Here is a 21,087-nt window from a genome sequence, read left to right as displayed (position 1 = left end):
GAATGGGCCATACGATTGCTGAGATACTGACAAATGCAAGGTATCACATATTGGGAGGACTGATCTGAACTACTTGTTGTTGAGTTCTCGTAATTATGTCAAATTAAAAAAAAATGTAAAAATGTAATAAAAGGATAAAGGTTTATATAGATAATGAAAACTTTCAATTACTTTAGAGAGGGTATTCTGGGCTACTGGAACACAGACACAGACACAAGTATGCAATATATCGCCAGAGAGGAAGAGGGATTATTTCAGATCCCCTTCTAAAACATTTCTTTATTAGAGAATGATAATAAACTATACATCTAGAAGTTGCATATTTTAATGCACTACAGCAATAGCGTTTATGAGTGTGGTGTGGATCTCTCAGAAATGTCATTGTCGTTTCAGAGGTTTAACACTGAAAATGAAGGATCTGTCTCCAAGGTGGGATAATGTGCTTTATGGGAGTGTGATTTCTAACGCATGCTCACATGTTGGACATTAATTGGCCTATAGACCCTGCTGATGCACACTAAAGGTTCTCTAGTGCACTTTAACACAGTACTATTTCAAACAGCACTACGTTATAGCGCTAATGTGCAAAACAATAATACTCCTTAGAAATCACAACCCCATAAAGCGTGATACCCCACTGCATAGACAAGCCCAAAATGTACACTGAAATTTACATATAAATCCAAATATACAGGTTTGTAAGTCTCAGAGGATTGTTTACTATTAAACAATAGTTTTTAAGCAGTAATACTAGGAATTTGTGTTCTATCACCAAAAAAATTTGCCTTCTCTCTCCTTCTAGAAAAGGCCACAGATTTTTAAAGTAAAGAAATAGATATTGACAGACACGTGGCCCATAATCCAGAGTAGCTGTTGGGTATCGGAGGATGGTTACAAAAGTGCAATTTTGTTATCCATAATACCATGAGCTTTTTTAAAAGCCTCCCTTTAAGCACACTGACTACTTCCCTCTTAAAAATGGACTGACAAGGGCTCTGGAAAAGGATTTAAAATCTTTCACATTGAATGCTGATATTGCTGTTTGTCACAAATGACACTTTTCACCAAGCTAGCTGCCACTTGCACTAGGCTCAGAAAGTCCAGTTTGAGTATTTTTGTAATTTTCCAGTATTTACTACTTTCAGAAGACTCGGTTTAGCAAAATGGGGTGTGATTTTTGATGAACTGTGAATTTTGTTTTGTGTTATTATTTTCTAATGGTTTGTACATGAATGTAAATATATTCTTGAAAGACAAGATGCAAGCTGTGCCCCTAAGGACTGAGGTTTAGAGAATAATCCCCCTAAAAAATTCTACACATTCAATATTGCTTGTAAACACCACTCTTGAGATTAGAGGGGAAGAGATCAAGGGAAGGCACGGAAACAAAATGACACATTTAAAAATAATCTCTCTCCTTTTTATAAATTGGTTATAAGCTCTAAAGTATTTGGCCCAAGACAAGTTGATCTCCTACAGTCATGAGCAACTTCAAATAGCATTTGACAGGACAGAGACACTAGCCTTTCATCTTGTAATCTTACTCTTCACAGCGTCAGCATTGTAAGAGGCTTGAAAAGAAGTATACGCAGATGTGCGGCTCTTACAATCATTGCAAGGATACAGGACAGCAAATACACAGACTATCAAAACTTATACATTTGAAAGCGTAATACAGTTGAATGTTAAAGAAAAAATATATGAAATTTGATGAATAAGACACAATACAGAACTTTGTAGAAAAATTCCACACTTACCTAGTTAAAAATTCCACCACAGCATCTCCCAAAAATTCTAAACGTTCATTGTGGTTAATCCTGCAAAAGTGTTTTGAAATTTATTGTCAGTAACCCCAGTGAATTGTAGTTATTTGTACAGTATAGTTTAAGTTTTTTGGTGATCAGGAAGGGAAATGATCCTGCTGCTTTCCTATTTTGATACTTTCCTCTCGGATATATAACAATGAACACGTGGGTTATCAAACTCAGAACTGCTACCACAGGTCTTTGAATCTTCATAGATTATTTATCAGCATTTAACAGGGAGAAAGGAAGCAGAATTTCTGACTAGCAGCGTGTAATGGCATGCTGAGATCAGGCTGTTTGTGCTTTGCCATGGACACCAGGTGATTTAAAATAAATCACCAACCTTAGCTCTGTGCGCTGCTGGGGAGATGTCTATAATAAACAGAAACACCTCCTGGACCTGATGACTCTACAATGGATTTGTTGGTGCATCTCCAACTACATGGCAGTCTGTATGTACTTTTATTTTTCACAGTCCCTTTAATGTCAAAGACAGGTGTCCTCTGACCCATTTTCTGAGATTTCCTTCAGGCTCTTAGAAGGACTTACTAGAACGGAAGAAGATACCTTCAAAGACTCTATCAAACTAATAAGAGCTATGTTCCCTCTCTTTTCCTCTCTTGCTCTCATTTTTTTTATTGCTTCTATGAGTGCTCTATCTTTTCTTTTTGTTTCCCCAAGCCCTCCCCCATTAACAGATTTATTAATAGGTAAGGGACAGAAAGCTAGGCAATACCAGCTGAGTAAGATAGGGACCTAGTCTCAGTACAGTAGCTCAAGCTGCTGCAAATAACTTATGCATGCTTAACTTTAAGCATGTGGAGTAGCCCCATTGATTTCGTAGGTCATGTCTGCAGAATCGAGGCCTAAGATACTGGTGGTTTCTTTCCAGAGGCCCCTTTTCAAGTGTCTGACAGTTTTTATTGCAATTTGCTCTTCCTCAAATTATTAAATCACTCATCTAACTTTTTAAAAAGCAGAACTTTGGTAGGGGTTCAAGCACCAAGTGCTATTTAAAAGCAAAGTGTTAGTTATACTATAACTTCTCTTTGTAGAGGCATAATGGCAAACAGAGCTGAGAAGTATGGATTTTCCAGTCCATTCAGCTGAGATAGGATAATTACTGAGTGATTTCCCTTTGGGAAAAGGAGTTAATTTTTGATGGCTATTAGACCTATTCTAGCAAATATTATTTTATAATTGGGAGTACAATAGTGTAAATACACCAGAACTCAAAGAACAATCTAAAGAGACTAGATTGAATCTTTAGGCTCAGCCCTGTGTTTGGGGACAGAGTGTAGCAGCACCATCCCATGGGGAGCGTCACTCAGAATCACAATTCCTCCTCTGCTGCTCTCACCTGGCCCCAAAGCGGGATGGGGATTGGAATAATTTACAATAACCTTTTTAGGGTTGAATAGCGTATTGCTCCAGCATCACCTCATCCACTTGTTCGCAGGTGTTCCTGCTTCTTCCACCCACACCCAGAGCTGTACTCTGGGAGAGTCCTACATGGCTGTGAATGGAGGTAGAATCACAGAAACAGAGGGTTGGAAGGGAACTCGAGAGGTCATCAAGTCCAGCCCCTACACTGAGGCAGGACTAAGTATATCTAGACCATCCTTGATGGGTTCTTATCCAATCTGTTCTTAAAAACCTCTAATGATGGCGATCCCACAACCTTCCTATTCCAGACCCTACCTACTCTTATAGTTAGATTTTTTTTCTAATATCTAACCTTAACCTCTCTTGCTGCAGATTATACCCATTGCTCCTTGGCCTGCCTTTAATGGACACGGAGAACAATTGAATATCATTCTCTTTTTTAACAGCCTTGAACATATTTGCAGACTGTTATCGGTCCCTCCTCAGTCTTCATTTCTCACGACTAAACATGCCCAGTTTGTTTTACTTTTCCTCATAGGTTAGGTTTTCTAAACCTTTTATCATTTTTGTTGTTCTCCTCTGGATTCTCTCTAATTTGTCCACATCTTTCCTAATGTGCAGTGCCCAGAATTGGACCGCACTGAGTAGAGTGGGACAATTACCTCCAATGTCTTACTTATGACACTCCTGTTAACACATCCCGGAGTGATATTAGCCTTCTTAGCAACTGCATCACACTGTTGACTAATTTTAAGCAATACAAATGTAATTCATTTGCACAGAATTCTTAGTGACTTAGTTAATTATATTTGTAATTATAATTATTATAATTGGTTATTAAGCTAAACAATTAATTTTGTAGTAAACATATTGTTCTATGTTATTATATATATTCATTTATATTGGGGCAAATTCTGTGTCACTCATGCTCATTTTGAGTGATACCTTACTTTATCAGTAGCCTTGTTGATTTCAATAGGACTATTCATGGAGTAAGATACTACTCACTATGAGTAAGGGTAGCACAGAATCTAGTTCCTGATCATTTTTTTAAGTACAGTGGAAAGTTTGTGCTATGCACATGCAGTAAAATAAATGTAGCATTTCGTTGTTCACCATTTGAGCTATCCGAACAGAAGTATTAATGATTCTTTAAGTTTTGTGGACTGAAGCAGATTTTCTTTAGGGGATCTCGTAAATGTCTTGTTCACTAGATGCATTACAGAGCTGGTGCTTGGTTTTCTGTGCCTTTGCAAAAGGATGTTTTTGGCAAATGGTGGCACTGCAAGCTCAGAGTAACACCCTTTTTAAAGACTTTTTCTATTCACCACTCTTGCTGTTCCTCTTTTTCGAAAAAGCCACTTGATTTTATTAAAAAAACAGAAACAATATTTTTGGAGTGATTTTCCTTTCCTTGCACATGCATATAAATAAGTATGTGTACACACACACTTACTTCCCAACAGTTAGAAATCATCTGGCTGTTTTGTTACAAAGGTTTTTAAGAAACTAGAGTTGAATTTTCATTTTTAGTTAACCTTCTAGGTCCAAGAAAAAGACTGATCAGCACACATTAGCATATAACTAAAATGCTGGAAGCAAAGTATTAGCTGCTTTCTTTACCTGGAAGGAGTCGGATCATCTTGCCCAAGGCGGGACATAATATTTATCAAGGTGTTTATTCCTGTAAAAATAAACAATATTAAACAGTTATTAAAAATCACCACCAATTTCATTGAAGTAATTTCTTCAAACGTCACTTTGTATTTACCATGCAAAACTCTCACTCTGCATTTAAAAAACCATACAAACAAAAAATGCCATTGGGTCAATCAGAAAGCAGAAACACCACAGATCCAGAGTTAAATTACAGCAGGAAATTTTTATTCAGGTATAATCCTTATAGGGACTAATGGCTAGCTAATGGCTGCCCACAGGAAACTGCTTTTACATTCATGGAGCCAGATATAAAGTCACAGAAAGGCCAGGCTCCAAATGAGATAGACCCCCCCACCCCAAACATTGTATGAACAACAGACAATTTGTATTACTGCAGTTGCCTGTAATTAAGGGAGAAAGAAGTTGTGCAGCAGAGCCCACACATTCGACAGCTGCACTGCTTCCATGTTTCAGCAAGGATTTCATAGCAGTGTTACAAAGAGGTCTCATTAATGAGACTTCACAATTTTTATAAAATATACTTCAGTCGACTTATTGCATTATGAAAATATCAATAGATACACTTGTCAAAAATAAAACAAAGTATATTCTGTGATGTATTATCCTTGCTTATTTTGTCAGCTACTTGTTTGCTAATCTGTAAAATCCAATCATTCAGAATAGATCTCCCGGTCATTTATTATTATTATTATTTAATTATTTGTATTATCATGTGCTCAAGCATTAGAAACTGCCACTAAAATTCTCTCCTAGAGGTAATCTTCACTGCCGTGTTAGCTCAAGGTATAATCCTTGAGTGTTGCCCCTAATCTGACTCCCATGCACACACAAAACTCTCTAGCTCTAGGTAAGTGGTGCTTTAAACTCAAGATAGCTGGCCCTCAGGGGCAGGGAGAGATGTGTGTGTACACTCAAGTGTTATTGAAGCTCCAGCTAGTAGTGAAGTGTGGATTTAGCTACTTTGTACTGCTGACACAATCACTCACTGTGACCACCGTCACTCCAGCTAGGCTAACTTCATTCACAGAGTTAACTTGAGCTAACGCTGCAGTGCAGACAAGCCCTCAGGAGAATATAGGTTGAACAAGCATCAATTAGGTGGCAGTTCTTCTTGGAGGCTAAGAGAGAAAACAATAATGGTGTAATTGCATACCCTTTTTCCTCATGTGCATGTGATGGACTTTTCGGTCTCCATACTTGGGCTGTCGAATCCCACAGTTGGACAAGGAATTTCTTGCGTGGTCCGGATTCATTCCGAAGTTTAGGTGATGGCTTGGATGAGTCATGGCAAGCTAGAAAGCAGCATGTGCAAGTCAAAAACTGGGTTAATTTTTGCAAACGCTAAGAGCAATGTTAGATTGGTAGCTGCTAACAACAGCTATTTCTCAGTTTGAAGACATGCTATGATGTGCTGTTGGCAATTAGTAACTGTGGTTCAAGCAATTAAAATGTAGGTTGTACGACTTCAGATATGTCACGAAACACATCATTTATGCCTGATCACCACTTAAACTAATTAACTTTCAAAAGCTTTTTAAAGAAATAAATTCGTTTTTGAAAGAAAAGAAAATCTGAATTGTCAATTTGCCCTAAAATGTTTTGCTTGCTAACTTGGCTGAACTATGTTAAACAATATGAAGATTTGCTTAGTACAGAAAACATGAAATCTAATACTATTACTACATGAATGTATCTATATACCGCAATACCACCTCAAGCATTTGTAACTCAATACAAATATGTAAAGTATCAAATAAGGAGAGCCTTGTCTTTTTTTGGCAAAAGAGAGATGATTGAATTTTTGCTCACCAAAGGCCAGACTCTGCTACTCTTGCTCACAATGAATAGCCCTTTACTCTCATTGCCTTTGCTGGGACCCTTCTCAGAGCAACATATTAGTGAAGGTGAATAGGAGTGGCAGACTTGAGCTCTATATTTAGTTTGTACTGTAAGGACTACCAGGAACTTGCATCTTTGCTGCTATCACTTTATAAAGGGCAGCAGAAATGGGAGGTGTCAGTAGCAATTAATACAGCGAAGACAAAGACTTAGGCCCCAATCCTGCATATGAGAATTGTTAGCAGCCCCATTGCGTTAAAATGGGACTACTTATATGCAGAAAGTTATTCAGGAAATATTTGTAGGATTGGGGCCTTCGATGCTAAATGAAAAGCTTCTAAACAGCTCCTTTGCCCTCTTCATTCGAACAAAGCTTATTTTAACTATTGTCAGACCTAATTGTTATTCAACTTACAGCATTTCCCCCCAAATCCTTGTTAAATACCTAATTAGTACTAACTACAGTTTGCCAAACCTATCCCTCTAAAACACTTACTCCTCTAAAATAGAACACACTAAAACTTATCAGAATGGTTAAAACAAAAACACATGAACCCCCTCCCCCCCAGCCTCTCTTCTCTGTCAGGTCTTTAAATGCATACTGTATGATGAAACATACATCATCACTGGGAGATTACATATTTGTATATTTGGCATCCTATGCACAGTTACTTAAATGGTGAAATATAAATCTCACTAGGGACTTTCTCTCCTGGAACAAATTCTTAGCTATTCAATAAGCATGCATAAGGATCAAGCGTAGATAAAGTGCCTCTGTGCATTTAGTGTGATTTATGTTGGTGCACCTTGTCTTATGCTTTCCCTCATTATTGATAACTTATTTGCTTTTTGCTTCAAGTGTTCTATCATGGCAGTTAGTAGGTTTTTATGGCTGGATTTTCTTTTATATACTCTTTAACTCTAAAACCCAGGAAATTCAAAAAAACCTATGCTCATAATTAAGCATAGAACCCATCCCCTCTATTCTCAAACTAATCTGGTTTGTACAAGGAGTATAAAGCATTTGAGAATGTTTTTATTAATAATTCTTGATTCATTATATGTAAAAAAACAAAAACAAAAACAAAGTGAAGCACCTAAATTTTAGCAATTAAATTTGAAATTATATATAAAATACACTCTTTGCACTAAAATAGGTTGATAACACAGATCTACTTACTTATTTTTGCCCTTTCATTTAGATCTGCAATAGACAGTTTTTTGCTGAGAGAGGCCCAGTGTGCAAAAATGCACTTGCACAACTGATTGATCATGCAACACGGATGTATTAAAACCCCAAAAGAAACACAACTTCTCTCTTTCACTTTGTAACAGTGAACAACAAACACCTGTAGGTCTGAAGAGACATCTGTCTGTTCATAGCTTTGAACACAAAGGATTCTTTATGAAATAATAAACTACAAATAGTACAAGGCAAAATTTACAGACACATCTGCAGTATGACACTGGTTTTTCAGAACTCGGCAAGTAAAGGAACGCACTAAGTAATAAAAATATAATCTTGCATTCGTATATAATGCTTTTCATCCTGCAGGATTCCATGATTTACAAACCACAAGCAGTGGAAACCTGATTTTACAGATTCTCACAGGACACCTGGAACCTTTTTAAGATCAGAGGTGCAAATAATCAGGTGCTTCCCAATATCAGCAATACACCTCATTTCTCCAGTTAGTGGGTTCAGCAGGATTTACACACATAAGCCTACCTATCTTGGGGATGATGGTCATGCATGCAGCTCTCCTCCCCTTGCTCCACAGAAGCAGAGCTTCAGTCCTCCAGAACTCAAATGGCAAATTAGTATGTAATTTGTCTTTTGGCATTTCTTACCTGTAGCAAGCATCGGTCTTGAAAAGTGTAGCCTATCAACTTGTCCAAATGCATCAGACATTGATGGTAGCGAATATGGTGGGTGAGAACAGGAAGCATCATTGCATGCTAGGAAAATAATTGCAATGAGGAAAACTATTCATTTACAAAACACAGAGAACCCAACCGAGTAACCATCAAACACACAAAGAAGTTTAGCTTGTTATGACACGAATTTTACTTTGTTTTGATTTACATGAGAAATAAACTAAAAATAATAATGACCTTATGCCCTTCAATGAATATAACTCGTCTTCTATTGAAGTACTTTGTTGGGTGGAAAGATTCTTCTGTTGCATATTGCTGAATATATCAAGGCGTATCAAGGTAAAGTCAAGTAGTGGCAAAACATTACATGGCCATCTGGCACTTGCTACAATATGCAGACTTTGATTAGTACGGAAAAAAAAAAAAAGACTCAAGGCCAGGTTAGGCCTCTGACATAATTTTAAAGTATAATATTTCATAAACCACCAAGATGAGGAAAAGTCATTTTATACCACTTGACACCTGGGATAATAGGGTCACAAGGGCATCCGGTTTTTGATGAACCCCTCATTTCTGGCCCACCCCGACCTCCCGCACCACAACCCCCTACCCCAGCCTGTTGAAAGTGAGTGAGGGTGGGGGAGAGCGAGCAACGGAAGGATGGGTGATGGAGTGAGCAGTTGCTATTTGGCCGTCTAGCAAAAACGCTCTGGGTAATATTTTCAAAACTGAAATGGGAGTTAGGTGTCCAAATCCCAGTGGCTTTCAATAAGAGTAGGATTCCTAAGTGCACTTTGAAAATCTCCCCCTTTATACACTTGTTTAAGCATTGGTTCTAGACCAGAGATCTGGGGAAAATAATTGATAACTGAACAAGTAGCACAGTTTACCCTATTCTATTATGCCAACAGTAAAGTTCTTATGGAAGAATAAGAAATATAAGATTTATAGTGGCTAAATCATAATATGTAATTTAAAATCATACTTTATATATGCATGTGAAATAATGAATGCTTTTACAATATGCAATATAAAATTATAATTCCTATTGTAATTAGCAAAATCAAGTTTAAGTATTCATAGAAACAAGACTTATTTGAAGATGAAATCTGAAAATTATCCATGTATCACTTCACAATGAATGCAAAGCATATGATTAAAGGGGAATGTATGGGAGAAAATTAGTTAAGCATGTATAACAGATCATGTAATTTATGGGGTTGAGTGTCTTTGTGGATTTTGGTATGTTGGTGAAACTGAGCTCTGTAATAGAGTAAGAACTGGTGAACATAACAGTGCTATGAGATTATACGGATTACCTTTTGTTGAAAAGAGCATAAGATTGCATTTGAGGTTTTTTTTTTTTTTTTAAGAAATGTGGGTTAACATTGCAGATGTGATGACTGGTAAGAATTATATTACTGGGAAGTGAAAACACTGTTGCTGAATAGAATTAGATTTAAGTGAATTTCTAATATTTAAATTAAAATCCAATACTGTTAGTAGTTTCTCTCATAACAATCTCGGGGGAGGGGGGGATGACCCCCAACTATATGTTCTATAACTGTGCTTCTTGTGCATCTTCATTCTTGACCACTTCATCAAAAATAAATCATCTCAAGGACCAGTGACGCATGCCCACCAGTTCACTATTTCTCTGCATTTTCTGTCCACTGTAGTAGCCTTCTGGGCACCCAGAATGATTACATCGGGGAATTAGTGCACAGACCACAGTTTTAATACTATTTGTACACTGCAAGCAGTATGTTTGGCCGAGTTTGTAGTACTGATATATCAACATTTTAGATTTTTATTTAGAAGTTCAACTAGGAAGGAATTGGTCTATTTCAGACAATAAACATGAGGTACACAGAATGTCTTTATTTAGACTCTTGTAATTATATTGACAAAGTGTTGTTTTCCTGACACCAAATATGTGATTAATTTGATTAATATCTGTCAGATAGGATTATGGCTATTTAACATTCCCAATTCTTTTTAGGGGAACACTTCCCAACCCCTCCTTCCCCATAAAAAACAACTTAAAAACTGCATTAGGCAAATTAATGGATACTGAAGAAATATGGTCTCTTCTGGAACTATAGCATTATAGGCAGGAGAGCCATTACACCATCTGATTAAAGCTATTTTGTGGTATAAGAATAATTCTTTGTAAGTAATAATTTAATAGCAGCAAAGAAGAAGATGTGCCCTCCACCTGCCCAATAATTTTGAATTACTTCACACAAAACAGAGCCATTTTAATCAGAGCACTTCACTCCTTCCCTCCCTGTTTGCAAGTGCTTCATTTTGGAAAATGCCAAGACTGGTATTATACTTTGTGCAACAGAGTGATTTAAAATTATTAGAGTACTTCAATGTTTATAAAAATAATTTTGATCTTCTAAACTACAGAGCTTTTAAGAATTAAAGCAAAAAGACGGTTACTCACCGTTGTAACTGTTGTTCTTCGAGATGTGTTGCTCATATCCATTCCAGTCAGGTGTGCGCGCGCCGCGTGCACGATCGTCGGAAAACTTTTACCCTAGCAACACCCGGTGGGTCGGCTGTGGAGCCCCCTGGAGTGGCGCCCTCATGGCGCCGGATATATACCGCAGCCAACCCAGCGCCCCCTCAGTTCCTTCTTGCCGGCTACTCCGACAGTGGGGAAGGGGGGCGGGTTTGGAATGGATATGAGCAACACATCTCGAAGAACAACAGTTACAACGGTGAGTAACCGTCTTTTCTTCTTCGAGTGCTTGCTCATATCCATTCCAGTCAGGTGACTCCCAAGCCCCACCTAGGTGGCGGGGTCGGAGTGAGACATTGCTGTGTGCAGAACCGCTGACCCGAAAGCAGCATCGTCTCTGGATTGTTGCACCAGCGCATAGTGCGCTGCGAACGTGTGCACCGAAGACCACACTGCAGCTCTACAAATGTCCTGGATCGGGACTTGAGCCAGGAAGGCAGTCGAGGAGGCCTGGGCCCTCGTGGAGTGAGCGGTGAGGCATGGCGTCGGGACACCGGCCAGGTCGTAGCAAGCACGAATGCAGGACGTGATCCAAGAGGACAGGCACTGTGAGGAGACCGGTGAGCCCTTCATCCGGTCGGCCACCGCAACGAAGAGTTGCGTCGTCTTTCTAAACGGCTTTGTACGGTCAATGTAGAAAGCCAGGGCCCTGCGTACGTCCAAAGAATGCAGACGCTGGTCTTGACGAGTAGCGTGTGGCTTTGGATGGAAGACCGGGAGAAAGATGTCCTGGTTTACGTGGAAAGGTGAAACCACCTTCGGAAGAAAGGCAGGGTGGGGGCGAAGCTGCACCTTGTCCTTGTGGAACACCGTGTATGGGGGCTCGGACGTCAGCGCTCTGAGTTCAGAAACACGCCGTGCTGAGGTAATAGCTACGAGGAAGGCCGTCTTCCAGGATAAGTACAGGAGCGAACAGGTCGCTAATGGTTCAAACGGGGGCCCTGTGAGCCTGGAGAGAACGAGGTTGAGGTCCCACGTTGGAACCGGCTGGCGTATTTGTGGGTACAGCCGGTCCAAGCCCTTGAGGAATCTAACGACCATCGGGTTAGAGAAGACCGATGACGGGAGTTCTCCTGGGTGGAATGCCGAAATGGCGGCGAGGTGAACCCTGATTGAAGATACCGCCAAGCCCTGCTGTCTTAGGGACAGGAGATAGTCCAGTATGAGAGGGATAGGTGCCTGCAAGGGGGACGTAGCCCGTTGCTGACACCAACAGGAGAACCGCTTCCACTTGGCTAAGTAAGTGGACCGTGTAGAGGGCTTCCTACTTCCCAGCAGGATCTGCTGGACGGACTGCGAACATTGTTGCTCCGTCTGACTCAGCCATGGAGCATCCACGCTGTGAGGTGGAGCGATTGTAGGTCGGGGTGACACAGACGGCCGTGGTCCTGGGAGATGAGATCCGGACTCAAGGGGAGCGTGATCGGTGCTTGAACCGACAGCTCTAGCAGTGTGGTGTACCAGTGCTGCCTCGGCCAAGCGGGAGCCACTAGAATTACTCGTGCCTGGTCGGTGCGGATCTTGAGCAGCACCCTGTGGACAAGCGGAAATGGGGGAAAGGCGTAGAACAGGTGGCCCTTCCACGTTAGAAGGAATGCGTCCGACAGAGAGCCTGGAGCTCGGCCGTAAAGGGAGCAGAATGCGTGGCACTTCCTGTTGGCCCGGGATGCGAATAGGTCGACCTGGGGAAATCCCCACCTCTGGAAGACGGAATAGATGACATCCGGGCGAATCGACCACTCGTGCGTCTGGAAGGACCTGCTGAGACGGTCCGCCAGCGTATTCTGGACTCCAGGCAGGAATGATGCGGTGAGATAGATCGAGTGGGCGATGCATAAGTCCCACAAGCGAATGGCCTCTTGGCATAGGAGCGATGAGTGGGCTCCGCCTTGCTTGTTGATGTAAAACATGGCCGTGGTGTTGTCGGTGAGGACCAGCACGCAACGGCCCTGTAGGAAGTTGAGGAATGCCTGGCAGGCTAGGCGCACCGCCATCAGTTCCCGGACGTTGATGTGTAGGGCGTTGATGAGTGGGAGGGGGGGGGCGAGGAAAATTGGAGGGCGTATCCCTTCTCCACCGTGCGAAGGACCCAACGGTCTGATGTTATAAGGGACCAAGCACGGTGGAAACGGGAGAGGCGATCCCGGAAGGGGGGAGATGAATCCTGGGTGCTGGTTCTGGTGCCGTCCTCGACCGCACCTTCAAAAGGCTTGTCTAGGCCCTGAAGGTGGTCTCGGCTGGCCCTGGTTCTGACCGGGTTGAGGGCCGGTCGACCGTCGCCTACCGCCTCGACCCCGCCTCCTGGCAAAGTCCTGTCTCGGGCGAGGCGGGGGAGGGTAGAACCTCTGAGGCTGGGGCCTGAAGGGTCTGCGTTGTGGACCCGGGACATGCATCCCCAGAGAGCGCATCATTGTTCGAGAGTCCTTAAGGTTTTGGAGCCTCGAGTCTGTCTTTTCCGAAAACAGGCCCTGACCCTCAAAGGGCAAGTCCTGGAGGGTCTGCTGCAGTTCAGGTGGCAGGCCCGACACCTGGAGCCAGGAGGTTCGCCTCATAGCTATACCCGACGCTAGGGTCCTAGCGGCCGAGTCGGCTATATCCAGTGAGGTCTGTAGGGAGGTGCGTGCCACCCGCTTACCCTCCTCTACCAAAGTTCCGAACTCTTCCCTAGATTCCTGGGGAACCAGTTCCTTGAACTTCTCCATGGAGGACCAGGTGTTAAAACTATATCGGCTTAGGAGCGCCTGCTGGTTGGCCGCCCTAAGCTGAAGCCCCCCCGCGGAATAGACCTTGCGCCCGAACAAATCGAAGCGCTTAGCGTCCTTCGATTTCGGCGCTGCCGCCTGCTGACCATGGCGCTCCCGTGCATTTACTGATGAGACCACCAGCGAGCACGGTTGAGGGTGAGTGTACAAGTACTCGTGGTCCTTGGAGGGTACAAAGTACTTCCTCTCCACGCCCCTGGCCGTGGGGGGAATAGAGGCCGGGGTTTGCCAGATGGAGGTGGCATTGGTCTGAATGGAGCGAATCAGCGGTAACGCGACCCTGGATGGGGTGTCCGCTGAAAGGATGTTCACGATCGGGTCGTGAACCTCCACGATCTCCTCCATCTGAAGGTCCATATTGCGCGCCACCCGGCGCAACAGGTCCTGGTGGGCCCGGAGGTCTATGGGGGGCGGGCCCATGGCGGATGTCCCCGCTACCGCCTCATCAGGCGAGGAGGAGGAGGATACGCCCGGTGGCAAGGGGTCCAAAGGCAAGTCTTGCTCCAGGTGCTCCTGGAGCTGGGCCTCGCTCGTCCCAGTGTCTATGGCCTGCGCCGGCGTGGGCACTGGAGCCTCCATGCCCCCTGGCGGGGGGCGGGAGATGGTGGCCTCCGGGGCTCTGGGCTCAGAGCGTGCCGAGCGGGAGGCAGACGGTGGGGCCCCTTGGGCTTGGTGATAGGCCCATGGGGTCCAAAAGGACCAGTGAGCAGGTCCCTGCGTAGGGTCCTCTGCAATGTCCTGCGAGTGCCCGAAGTCCGCCGAAGCCGCCTGTCCCTGTGGAGGGTAGGCCGATCTAGAGGCCCCTTCAGAGGAGTGGGACGCGGATCTTGACGGCCATGGCGGTGCCGAACGCGATGCATCCGTCCCCGGCTGGTGCGGTGCCGGTCGGTGCCGGTCGTAGGACGATCTGTCCCAGCGTGCCGGAGATTGGTGCCGGGATCGGGATCGGTGCCGGTAGCCCCGCCGGTGCCGCGATCCGGATCTGGAGCGGGACGACGATCGCGACGACACCCGGTGCCGGGAGCGGTCCCTCGATCGGCGCTCATACCGGTACCGGGAGGTGCGCCTCGAGTCCGATCGGTGCCGGCGGTCGCGACGGTGCCGAGATGTGGAGCGGCGCCGCGAAGAGGACCTCGACCGCGAGTACGACCGGCGCCGAGGTGATAGTCGGCGCCGGGACTCCGAGCGGCGTCGGGACCTGCTCCGAGACCTGGAGCGGTGCCGAGAGTCCACAGGTGGAGAAGGTGGGCGCACTAGTGCAGGCTTGCCTCTCGACTGCACAATGCGCGGAGCCACCGGTGCCGGGAGCTGCGACGGTGCCGGCTCCGTGAGTGCGATCAGGTCCCTCGCGGTAGTAAATGTCTCCGGAGTCGAGGGAAGACAAGGTTCCACCACCAGCCTAGGTGGTGAAACACTCCGTACCGGACTCAACGGCCTCGGTGCCGGAGTCGACGGTGTGGCCGCCTGCTTTTGGCGGTCCAAAGGCGGACGCGGCTCTACCCCCGGCACGGGGGGAGCAGGCGTCTTCAGGGCAGCAGTGTCCTGAGCCTTGCGGGCCTTCTTATGGCCTGGAGAGAGAGATCGGCGCCGAGTCCCCTGAGGTGGGCGCGGTGCCGAAGTCTGCCGGTGCCGGGAGGACTTGTCCGCGGCGCCGGTCGGAGCCGCTGGGGCGCTGCGCACCGACGCGCTCGGTGCCGGGGCCGGGCGCGCCGAGGGAGGATCCGGGCTGAGCGCCGCCTCCATGAGGAGCTGCCGAAGCCGAAAGTCCCGCTCCTTCCTCGTTCGAGGCTTGAAGGCCTTGCAGATTGGGCACTTATCTGCGTGATGGGCTTCCCCGAGGCACTTCAAGCAGGAGGCGTGCGGGTCACTTGTTGGCATCGGCTTCGCGCAGGACGCGCACGGCTTAAAGCCAGGAGCCTTGGGCATGAGCCCGGTATGCTCCGGGGGGGAAAAAGGGGGGAGAACAACCCCCTTAACCCCCGCTAACAATTTACAACAACTACCAGCTAAATAACAACTATCTAAAGACTCTAACTACTATACAACTATCTACTATCTACAGAAATAAGCTAGACGCTAGGGAGTGTGGAGACCAGCTAAGCTGTGCTCCGCAGTTCCAACGACCGTCAGGGGCGGTAAGAAGGAACTGAGGGGGCGCTGGGTTGGCTGCGGTATATATCCGGCGCCATGAGGGCGCCACTCCAGGGGGCTCCACAGCCGACCCACCGGGTGTTGCTAGGGTAAAAGTTTTCCGACGATCGTGCACGCGGCGCGCGCACACCTGACTGGAATGGATATGAGCAAGCACTCGAAGAAGAACCAATAATTTTAAATCACTCTGCATTAAATCTGCCTGCAGAATTGATTTACATTCATTTAGTTTTTACTCTAATCTGGCAAAAAGCATATCTGAAAATCAGCAACCGCAATCTTTCATTTTAAAGATGCATAGTTTAGTCTCCTTATGACCTCTCAAAGAAATCCAAACAATTGACTAGTCTAATTTATTGTTTTAGATGTACAAAACAATATGTGAAATTATGTTTCATACTCATTGCTCTTTGGTGATTTGCTGTCCTTCAACAATTAAAGAAAACAAGAATGTCTAATAAGACATTATAAGATAAATTGTAAAAAAATTTACTAAAGAGATAAACAAATCAGTTTCTAAACTTTCAAATTAAGAAATATATGCACAGTTTGTCTTAAAGTGTAGCAACAAATATATTAGATAATAAAAGTTAGAATAAACTCACAAATTCCTATAAATATGGGATGGTACACTGCGCTGGTATCCTGTTTCAGACCCTATAAACAGTACTGGCATCAAAAAGAAGTCTTAGATGGAAGAGAAATTATTTTTGACTGGGTTTGGGATTTAAATATTCATCCTCCATCAAGACTGCTCCTTACGCTTTGCCAGGAAGAGATAAGTGGAGACGATATGGGTTCAATACAATCATAGGATTCTTAACTATACATTTGTCACACTGTATGCAATGTCTGATTAGCATTATACAATGCTAGGTTAACATTAATTAAACCTGGAAACACTGAGCCTTGAATTAGCATCTTTGAAACAAAGTTCACTGGATTTATTTGTGTGTGTTGGATTATTAGCCTTTGTGTCAGTATTCATGGACTCTGTCATGTCCCTTGCTCTGGGATAGAACTCTTTTTTTTTTTTTTTTTTAATGCATCTTTCAAATATACTACTTCTGGGCACATTCTTCCCCCCCCCCCCCCCCAATCTAAAAGTTAAAAAAAGTTGTGGTTTGTGTGTTTTTCCACTTTAATATACAACAGAGTTTAAATTCTCCTTGAAGATATGATTTTAAAAGGTTTTATAAAAAAGGCCAATTTACTGACCAACAAGCCCTGAAAACTCAAAGTTAGTCTCTTCGGTCTTTTTTACACTGGGGTTTTATCCTGGTTACAGTCATTGTCAGGCACCAGCGTAGCTGTACAACTGCTATAAGACACAATTTGCACCAGCACAGATTACTCTTGTTTCATTCAGGGGTAAGTGCCACCTGTACAAATAGCACTGTCTATACCAGTGCAACAATACCAGTGACGGTTCACTATAATGTAACAGGGGCAACCCCTGTGTAGCTAAGGCCTTAACATTGCAAAATTAGGAGACATTAATCTGCTGTCTATTAACTAACAAAAGAAACTGATTTCAGGAGGGATCTCTAATAATTAATTATCTCTAATAATCACCTGGCAGACATCAGAACGAATACCGGTTTTCCAGAATCCTTGGCTGCTTAACTCCACTGTCACTTCTCGTCTCATTGTGTTTTTCTGCCTGATTTTCTGTAGCGCTTCCTAAAAAGGGAGGGAATGGTGCAACTGTGAGAAACTTTCTACAACAAAGCAATATGAAACCAAATGTGGGCATGAAAAACAGACATTAGGGTGTTAGGATTGTGTATTTGAGAATGGGTTTTATTTATTTATTTATTTGTAAAGCACACTTTCAGAGAGCAATTTTTAAACCTAAATCTTGTAATTATCTCCACCCGCCCCTTGGTAATGATGTAAGCTGGGGTGGCCTGGATGCCCACAAGTATGACAAAGGGCTGCATGTGGCTCAGTCTCCTTATCCTGATAAGCTGGAGGGTGAGGACAAAGCTGACCAATCACAGGTTTTTGCTGAAGATGAAATGAACAAAGCCATTCCTATGCATCTATTGAGTGATATACAAGTATAAGCAAATGCCATTTCTCTCTGGAATTCCTGACATCTGATATTCCATCACAAGGCTTGGGTGAGAAACAACCAACCCTTCATTCATGCCGGTAAGAGACAGACCTTTATTATCTAGCCCCAGTCACCTTATAACGGATCTGGGTTAAACGTCAATACCTCTCCTATGGAACAAGAGGTCAGTATCCACTGATACCAGAGGCTCCTACTATGAAATCTACCCTCTTTATTCCAACCATTAAAACTGCACTGCCTTGACCTTGAGAAGTTGGTCTTCTGCAGGCAGTTTATTTCTGTTTCTGAAAAACGGCAAGGGCACCTACAGCCTTGGATAGGAGTCCCTTTTATTTTTTGTATAAATCAGAAGAAATAAATAGAATAAATAATCCATTTGTTTTAGGGTCTCTTAGTCTGAATGTAGGTCCTGATACTGTAAATGTCCCCATGAGTATGTCGACTCCCACACATATCATGTGACAATGGGAAACAGTCACTGCATATTTTCTTCTAATTGAGAACAAGGAACTTTACTGGAATAAAGGACTAAAGATAAAAGTGACATCTCTCCTCTCTCTATGCTTCACTGCAGGGCCCCTGCTGAGAACTTCCCCCTCCCTGCTGCCTGCTTCAGTTTTAAGGAAACTATACATAGCTCTTTAGGGCACAGACAGTCTCTTTGTTTTGAGTTTATACAGGGTCTAGCACAGAGGTGGGCAAACTATGGCCTGTGGGTCACATCCGGCCCGTGGGACCCTCATGCCCGGCCCCTGAGTTCCTGGCCCAGGAGGCTAGCCCACAGCCCCTCCCCCGCTGTTCCCCCTTCCGCGCAGCCTCAGCTCACTGCGCCGCTGGCAGCGCAATGCTCTGGGCGACGGGGCAGCGAGCTCCTGGGGCAGCGCAGCTACAGAGCCCGGCCTGACCTGGTGCTCTGTGCTACGCGGTGGCGTGGCTGGCTCCAGCCGGGCGGCACAGCTGTAGCGCTGCCAGCCACCGGTGACCCAGGCAGCGCAGAAAGGGGGTAGGGGGGGCTGGATAGAGGGCAGGGGAGTTCGGGGTGGTGGTCAGGGGGCGGGGGTGTGGATAGTGGTTGGGGCGGTCAGAGGGCAGGGAACAGGGTGGTTGAATGGGGGCAGGGATCCTGGGGGGGCAGTCAGGAATGAGAGGAGGGGTTGGATGGGGCGACAGGGGGCAGTCAGGGGACAGGGAGCGTGTGTGTGTGTGTGGGGGGGGGGATGGGGCAGGAGTCCCGGGGGGGCCGTCAGGGAACAGGGGGGGTTGGATGGGGCAGGAGTCCGGGCTGGGGGGGGGGCGTCAGGGGGCAAGAAGCAGGTGGGGTCAGGCCGTGCCTGGCTGTTTGAGGAGGCACAGCCTCCCCTAACTGGCCCTCCATACAATTTCCGAAACCCGATGTGGACCTCAGGCCAAAAAGTTTGCCCGCCCCTGGTCTAGCACAAAGGGTTCCTCCTGGTCCATGACTGAAGCTCCTAGACACCACCTCAATACAAATAAATGACCTAGCATCCCGTAATCACATTGAAATTAATGGCATAATGAGCAGGTGTGTATGAGGCTCTGCTCCTTTAGGCCCAAATCCAAATGCCAATGGGCTGTGGACAGAGGCCATAAATTGTACACTCTTTAGGGGTAGGCTCTATAAGGTCTTCTAGGCTTTTATACAGTACCATGCATATCACTGCATCATCAGTGCCCAATTCTGAATACATTTTTTCTTTTCTTTTTTTTAAATTCACATGCCAATTACAGCAGCCCGCCAGCTCCTACTAAATTACTGATGAGGTCCTCAGTGTCACAAAGTGGGAGCACACTACCGCAAAGTTTCTGCCTAAGAACTGTTTTCAATACATCTTCCTTATGACAGACAATTACTTTAGGAAACCATCATCCTGGATGATACAATCTAGAAACAAAGGTCTACACACTACAAGAAGTGATAAATGTCAAAGGAGCACTTCATTTTTGCAGAAAAAATGCAATCACCCCCACGCCCTCTCTGCTACTGTTTTAAGAATAACTCATCCATTATTCCCTAATGAGAGACATTTTTAATAAAAAGTTCTAGCCTTCCATTTGTTCTCCCCTGCAGTGATGAAAGCTACAGTAAAGATAAAAGTAATCTATTTCAGTGGGAAAAGCATTCCTCCTTAAAATTATGACATAGATAACTTTTAACATTGTGGTACTTCCCATTTACAAGGAAAGAAGCTGAGGTTTGGGGGCTTATTTAACACTATTATAAATAAAATGTTAATTAAGCCCCGTGTTCACGCGACAGTATGCTATGCTTTGCACTAATGATAAAATCTGGTGCACTGTCAAATATACTGAAAACCATCTATTGCAGCAGCAGCCTCAGTCGTTAGAGAAAAAGCAAACTGGTGATGCTGTCGGTCTAAGACTCCTTGATTAATCCAGTCACACTCCACTTTATACACACATGTAAGCTACATGATTATAGACAGTCACACACAAACATACAGCTGCATGCCTACACACAAGCACAGATATCCCTTTCCAGCTGCTACCTAGAATATACACTGGACCTCTGAGTACAAATTCTGAGTACCCCTTTGCAATAACATTCAAATTCCACACACCCATGCTTACACAAGACTCTTGCAAGTAAGGGGGAGGAAGAATTGAGCTACTGGAGGAGAGGAAGGTGATCAGGAACAGTCAACGTGGATTCACCAAGGACAAGTCATGCCTGACCAAACTGATTGCCTTCTATGATGAGATAACTGGCACTGTGGATATGGGGAAAACGGTGGATGTGATATATCTTGACTTTAGCAAAGCTTTTGATATGGTCTCCCACAGTATTCCTGCCAGCAAGTTAAAGAAGTATGGATTGGATGAATGGACTATAAAGTGGATAGAAATCTGGCTAGATTGTCGGGCTCAATGAGTAGTGATCAACGGCTCGATGTCTAGTTGGCAGCCGGTATCAAGCCGAGTGCTCCAGGGGTCAGT

The 21,087-nt window shown here is 44.5% G+C and overlaps 1 protein-coding gene across 1 annotated transcript in view; it reads right to left on the bottom strand.

Annotated features, from left to right (window-relative positions):
- Positions 1 to 21,087, bottom strand: part of DROSHA (drosha ribonuclease III) — a 114,305-nt gene that overhangs the window by 44,677 nt on the left and 48,541 nt on the right. The window contains exons 16-20 of the mRNA XM_065397727.1: positions 17,607 to 17,714; positions 8,562 to 8,669; positions 6,025 to 6,163; positions 4,815 to 4,875; positions 1,758 to 1,817 (exon numbers count right to left, since the gene is read on the bottom strand). Coding sequence (XP_065253799.1) covers positions 1,758 to 1,817; positions 4,815 to 4,875; positions 6,025 to 6,163; positions 8,562 to 8,669; positions 17,607 to 17,714 — 476 coding nt within the window. The remainder of the gene's footprint in view (positions 1 to 1,757; positions 1,818 to 4,814; positions 4,876 to 6,024; positions 6,164 to 8,561; positions 8,670 to 17,606; positions 17,715 to 21,087) is intronic.

The sequence above is a fragment of the Emys orbicularis genome, chromosome 2 (assembly GCF_028017835.1).
Source record: "Emys orbicularis isolate rEmyOrb1 chromosome 2, rEmyOrb1.hap1, whole genome shotgun sequence".
NCBI lineage: Eukaryota > Metazoa > Chordata > Testudines > Emydidae > Emys > Emys orbicularis.
The sequence above is the reverse complement of the archived record's forward strand: the minus strand, read 5'-3'. Positions and strand labels throughout refer to the sequence as shown.